This window comes from Sinocyclocheilus rhinocerous, unplaced genomic scaffold (genome assembly GCF_001515625.1).
Source record: "Sinocyclocheilus rhinocerous isolate Xijiao unplaced genomic scaffold, SAMN03320098_v1.1 scaffold2743, whole genome shotgun sequence".
Taxonomy (NCBI): Eukaryota; Metazoa; Chordata; class Actinopteri; order Cypriniformes; family Cyprinidae; genus Sinocyclocheilus; species Sinocyclocheilus rhinocerous.
In genome coordinates, this window is record NW_015663513.1 from 298,164 (window position 1) to 304,800 (window position 6,637).

General features: G+C 37.1%; 1 protein-coding gene across 1 annotated transcript in view; it reads right to left on the reverse strand.

Annotated features, from left to right (window-relative positions):
- The window catches only part of LOC107728966 (zinc finger protein 292-like), a 47,375-nt gene that overhangs the window by 7,450 nt on the left and 33,288 nt on the right, over positions 1-6,637 (reverse strand). The window contains exons 4-5 of the mRNA XM_016539310.1: positions 2,014-2,149; positions 1,664-1,866 (exon numbers count right to left, since the gene is read on the reverse strand). Of these exons, the coding sequence (XP_016394796.1) occupies positions 1,664-1,866; positions 2,014-2,149 (339 nt within the window). The remainder of the gene's footprint in view (positions 1-1,663; positions 1,867-2,013; positions 2,150-6,637) is intronic.

Consider the following 6,637-nt stretch of genomic DNA (forward strand, 5'->3'; position numbering starts at 1 on the left):
AAAAAAAAAAAATTTTTATGTTAAAAAAAATATACTTTTAATGAACTTTAATTTTGCAAGTTACCTGTATTTTTTTGTGTTATTATTAATCAAAACAACCCAAATGCAGTTTGATTGATATTACTTTGGAATGCACAATTAAAAAACATGATTTGTGAAAATCTACAAAAATGGAGTTATTTGTTTTTGCAAATAAACTCTTCATATATATAAAACACATTGTTCGATAATTTTTCACTGGGCCCTTAAAGTTTTTAAAATGCCCTCCTTGAGGGGAAAAACAATTGTGAATCCCGTATTTCCTCACTCTCATCTCGTTTTAAACCCAAAAGAAGTCCATTCATCTTTGGAACACATCATTATTGTCCATCCAACTTTCATGCATCAAAAAGTACAAAAACACTTGGTAAAAGTAAACCATATGAATTGAGTCTTCTAAAGAGACATGATTGCTTTATATGATGAACTGATTTTTTTTATTTTTTTATTCATACATAAACATTGAGCAATGCACATACACAGAGCTCATCAAATATGTTAAACAGAGAAGCCTAATGAGGTTTTGTCTTACACATCAAGAAAGTACAATTGTGATTCCATATTTACCATGTTTGATGAGCTTCATGCATGGGCGTTGATCAAGGATGAGAGAATATTAAAAATCTTCATTTGTGCTCCGAAGATGAACAAAAGCCTTCTGGGTTTGGAACAACATGAATAAATCATGACAATTTTAATTGTTGGGTGAACTAACCCTTCAACTAATAACAACACAGACCACAAGGCAAATCTTAAAGGGTCATAAAACCCTAAAACATATTTTAGTATTTCATGACAATGTCAGCAGCTCAGTCATACTTTTGTGATGTGTGAGAACATGACTGGTTCTTGTGCATCAAGCAAGCAAGTCTGTGTTTACCATATTTGATGTAGATGCACTGATCAGTGTTCATATCAGAATAAAAACCTTTATTAAATCTGTTCATCATATAAAGCGATCATGTCTCTTCAGAAGACTTGGATTAAACTGCTCAATTTATATGGATTACTTTTATTTCTTTATTTTTGAAGCCTCAAGTTTTTGGTGGAATGGACTGTCAATAGAGGGAAAGAAATTTCAGATTGCATTAAAAATACCCTCATTTGTGTTTCAAAGATGAACAAAAGTTTTGGATTAGTTTGGAACAGCATGAGGGTGAGGACAGTAACCCTTTAAGCATGATGGTGATTCCAACATGATGCAGAAACATGCAGGCCAAGATATTTGGATATGACTAAGATATTTTTGTATCAGAATCCCTGGCAAAAGTCAGGAAAAAAAAAAAAAAACTATAGAATGACTTGCCTGGAAAACATTTTTAAAAAAGTGTTCTAAACACAAACATGTTTTAAAGGCCTTTTAAGGACCCTAAGAGGTTACCGAAATGCTAAATTCAATAAATAATGGCAACTTGTCACAGAGGAGTACTTTTCAAGTACAGTCCACTCGGGCATACAGCTATAATTGTTATATTGTTATAACTCATACCATAAGGAACACAAATAGCCTGGTTATAATTTCAAATAAAACAAAAAATGTGAAAGAGCAGAAATAAAACTCTAAATATGCTTAAACTTCAGCAATAATGCAAAGTAGACAGACTTTTTTTTAAAAGACCCTTACCTCTTGCATAAGTTCTTCTTGCGGCTTTATTTCACAGAGACATACGAGGTAGATTGGTTTGAAGTTCTTTTTGCCTCCAAATTCTGGAAACTCTGCGCATGTCTTAGCTAGTCTTGCAGCTTTTTCCATATGCTTCTGTTTCATTAGGTGCTTTATACGCATATGAAGTAGTTCAGGTCCTTCTCGAGATAAAAACTCATGTACTATGGAAGACGCACATTCAATGAAGTTAACAACAATGGCAGTACAATTATAAATTAATGTTATTACCAAAATATGGAAATAATAAGGAAATAAGAACAAATAGAACATTCAAATAAGAAAGTTATAGACAGTAGAATACATTTCACCTTTCTGTACATTAATGATGTCACTTGAGAGAAGGCTACACAGCGTGGCATTGGACCACACACCATTCTCCTCTGCTAGAGTCAACAGGTTGTGAAGCTGTGAGTTTCCATGTGCCTGAAGAATGCCATGAGCCATCTGCATTAAGAGAAATCAACAACACACTCATAATACAAGCACTGTGGTGGTAAAGGGTCATCTAACTGGCCAAGCCCAAGGTTAAAATAAATACACAATAATTCCACAAAGAATTAAGGTTTTATTGTGATTGAAATCTTGGAAAAAAAACTTTAACTATGCATTAAAAGTTAAGCATTCAAAGTCCTTGAACATGCAAAACAATTACACACTGTCGGGTCTCGGGTCTGATCACCTGTTCCTTGCTGTCTCTGCGTGTGGGTGTTGTGTGTTGTTGTGCGTGGCTTGTTTTGACAGCTCGCCACGTGCGCATTTGTCAGTATGATTGTTTCCCCGCCCTCCTTTGTTTCTCTGCTCGCCTCTTGTTTCACACCAGGTTCTTATCATCTCATTAGCTTCCCCTTATAGCTCCTCGTGTTTCTCTGTCTTTTGTCAGATCGTTGAGAGTTATTCCCTTGTTCTGACTGTCATTGTTGGTATCGCTCACCAGTCCTGTCTTGTCTCGTTCAGGCTCCAGTGCTCGTAGATTCCAGTTTATTTTCCCGCACCTCTCTGTGCGTTCAGAAACCCGTGGGCTCCCTCCGGCATCCGCCTTCCCTGGGACTCTGCGGCCTCGTTGTTGGGCTGCTCAGCCTCTCGCTCGGATTAGCGAGCTGCCCCGCCGGCTTCGTCTCCACTGCCGCTGTTGCGGCTGGTTCCAGTCGCCGCCATCCACCCATCTGTGTGGTGGGAGATTCCACGCTCACACGAACTGTCCGCAGAGGCGCTCATTGCCCGTGGTGATGTATCTCTGTCATATATATCGTAATATATGGGTGGAAACCAGACACGAATGGAACGAATGGAAATGTCCACTGCATCCTGAGACAGGTTCTAATTTATTTTAACTTGACATGGTGCATTAAAAATAAATTTGAGTATTCGAGAAGACAAAATTACTAACATCCCTTGAAGTCGATTTAAAGCCTAATGAAACATTATTCCAGTAAAATAACTCCTGTTAAATTTTACTTCAGTAAAGTACAAATGTACTTTATTTTAATGTATATATGTTATTAAAATAGTAAGAGTGATTGGTGGATTTTTTTTGGCCATTCTATATACTCTATTCTACTGGGGTCTATGTCCTAGGGATTATAAACTATTAAGAGTCAACAACTTGAAACTTGAACTTGATGAAAATGTAATTATAAAGCAAATATGATTTTTATTTACATTAATCAATGTTTGTCATTAGTAATTTGCACTCAAACAGACACTCCAGCTCCAAGGATCTCTTGGTTTTTGGCTGATTTTGAGACAGACATGCACATGTAGTTACCATACCAAATTTTTAGATACCTTTGAAATCTCATGATTCTCAATATAAATTATTTTCAGTTAATATCGATCACTTCTATGCAGATGATATGCAAGTGTATCTTCTATGGGTGTAACGATGCACGTATTCATATTGAACCATTCGGTATGAGGCTTTTGGTTAGGTACACATTACAAACTGAATGATTCGTTGGACTAATAGCATAAAGTGTGTGAAATATAATGTTCTCAGTTCCACTGTGCTCAACAAGGCAGCCCAAACGACATAACAGGCAACGTGCTGTCTGCCCAGTGGCGTAGCGGACGGGCACGTAAAGCACGCACTGCGAAAGGACCCGCAACAACCTCCCCTTGCTGGGTTGCGTCGAAAGACGATGATCTTGTATCGACAATATTAAGAGGATTTGGCATTTTTAATTAATGTAGGCCTGTTACATTCTTATTTTTATCGGGCCTATTATTATTATGAGGTTACTTTTATTATTAAATTAAAACTACAATTAATTTGCCCCACAATATTACCGCATAACTGACACGCTGCGAGGATAATAAAAGATTAGTCTATTTACTCCTCAATTAAAATGTAAAAAAAAAAGGTCTTTTAAAACAGGTCTATTGTACAGTGAATTATAGGCTTATAATTAAAATGTTAACACTGCAGTCATCAATAAAAACAATGAAATAAAAAGCGTTAGCCTATTTCAAGCACAGACTTTCAAAAACAACCTGTTTAACACAAAATACATTTCTTCTAATTTTTTATCACTATGTACGGGCCACAAGAGAAATATTAAGAAATATTAAAACAGTTAGTTATATACCGTTCAGTATATGTTGAAGTAGATTCGTCTCTCGTCGTCTCTGAGAGATTATGTGGCATCAGATGGCGAATGCTCCGTCATTACTCTATCATTCTGTTTTTAGTTTCACTTACTGCAAAGTGAATTGACTGAGACGTTCACCGGCATAACTCTTGCACAAACTTTGCACATTGCTTATGTGATATCCATTGGCTCACCTTCATGGTTTAAAACAGAAATATTTCCAACACTGCGGCGCAAGCAATTACCGAACGTAATCCAATCACGTTGATGGATAAAAATAAAATTAAAATAAGCATGTAACGACCACAAACGGAGGAAAATAGCGGAGTAAAAGTACCGATACATCACTTAAAATGTACTCAAGTAAAAGTAAAAGTACACAATTTTTAAACTACTCAAAAAAGTACAATTACTGATAAAAACCACTTAATTACTGTAACGTGAGTATTTGAAATTCGTTACTTCACACCCCTGGACACTACCGTGTCATTTGCTGGGCTTTGTACAATCAATTAAATTATGGCTGTCGGTAAAATTTAAAAATCTGAATGAAGATAAAACTGAAGTTGTGTGATTTGGCCAATTTAGCCCCCTGTTGTAAGCTAGAAGTACGTAATCTAGTAATCTACTTTTTTCAACAGTTATCTCAAATTTGAGAAGCAGATTTATTGTGTGGTTAAGGCTGGCCACACACTAGAAGATTTTAAGGCCGATTTTAAGCTTGAATTACACCCCTGAATAATCAGGGGGTGTGGCCCGATTTGAGGTTTGTTGCAAAAGATTAAAAAAAAAAATTATTTATTGTATGGTGTCATTACAATTATTTAACTGCTCCCTATCGAGACGGAGCATCCCGAACTCAAATCGTAAATATCAAAGGTTTTATACAATTAAATTATGGCTAAAATATGGCAGTATCAAACATGTTTGATATTTACGACTCTTGATCTAGCTGCTTCTGACGTGATACCTGTGATAGCCAATGAAAGCGAGCAAGCATCCCCTACCAGATGTTGCGTGCTACTATAGCTGAAACTTAGCAGCCACAAAAATGCCACGAAAGCAGAATACATCACCCATATTCTTTTTTTATACTTTGTTTTCACTGTGAAACAGAACAGGAGAGCCAGCTGAAAATGTTGATTATTCTCCATTTGTTTTTCTTCTCTAGTCAAGTTTGATCTCGCGAGTCTCTGTGAGATCTTGTGTCACTGTGAAATCGTTCCTAGAGTCAACAAGTGTGTGGTCTCGCGGTCTGAAAGAATCATCTAGTGTGCGCGTTGTCACGGGACGACCAAACGACAGACACAGTGGGTGTGGCGTCAGGCCTCGGAGAGGCTTTTATTTACAAATAATAAACTGTGTCCAGATAAGGGAATAAAGTGTCCGAAATAAACAGGGGATCTGGTGTCCTCGTCATGCTGCGGGGTTAGTGAAGGTGGGGCAGTGTTCAGGAAGGAAGGGTCCAGGTAAGGGGCGGCGTTCAGACGATTATAAGGCTAAAAATCGTTTGAAACCGTCTTCATGTCTGTGGTCTGCCATGGTTTTAAAATTGGTTAAGATTTGAAAATCGTCTAGTGCAGGACTATTTAATTATCCAATCCGGCCCGCCAATCATCTTCATCCGGCCCGAGGGAAGAGGACACGCAGGTCGCACATACGCCTTGAATTGTTTTTGCACTAATTAGTTTGTCCACAAGGTGGCATCACTGGCCCGGGCCGTTGTTTTACAGCCAAAAAAGAAAAGGAAGAGTACCAACAACAACAACCTACCGGAGACCGCAACATCACAACATCACAACGTTGACAAGCGATTGTGTGAGGGGGTTATGAGATATCCACAACTCTAGTTTCAACGAGTATAAAGGCAGTGTTATCTGTCATAACTTCTGGCGAGAAATAGCGCAGACACTGGACGAAGATGATTATCAAATGGAGTAAATTTTGAAAGAAATCACTTTTCTGCTCATAGACTGTAGGTTCTGCTGTACGCATGCACTGAGCCGCTTCAGACGCTCTTCAACTGACAAAAACACACAATTATGCCAAAACTATAAAATACAATTTATAGTTTATGCGAAGATTGTTTTTAAGTTCATTTAAATTAAAAGTATTATTTTTCAGAGCCTACTAAATGTTAAAAATATAATGTTAAATGGCTATAATTAATGGCTAAAATTGAGATGAAAATGCAATTAATCGAGACATCAGTAGCAGTATTGGTATCAAAAATACTGGCCTTTGTTAATAATAGGCTACTTAGTAAAGAGATGCCATTAAACATATTTAAAATATGGGTTGTTTCTAGGGCTGCACGATTATGACAAAAATCATAACTGTCGAT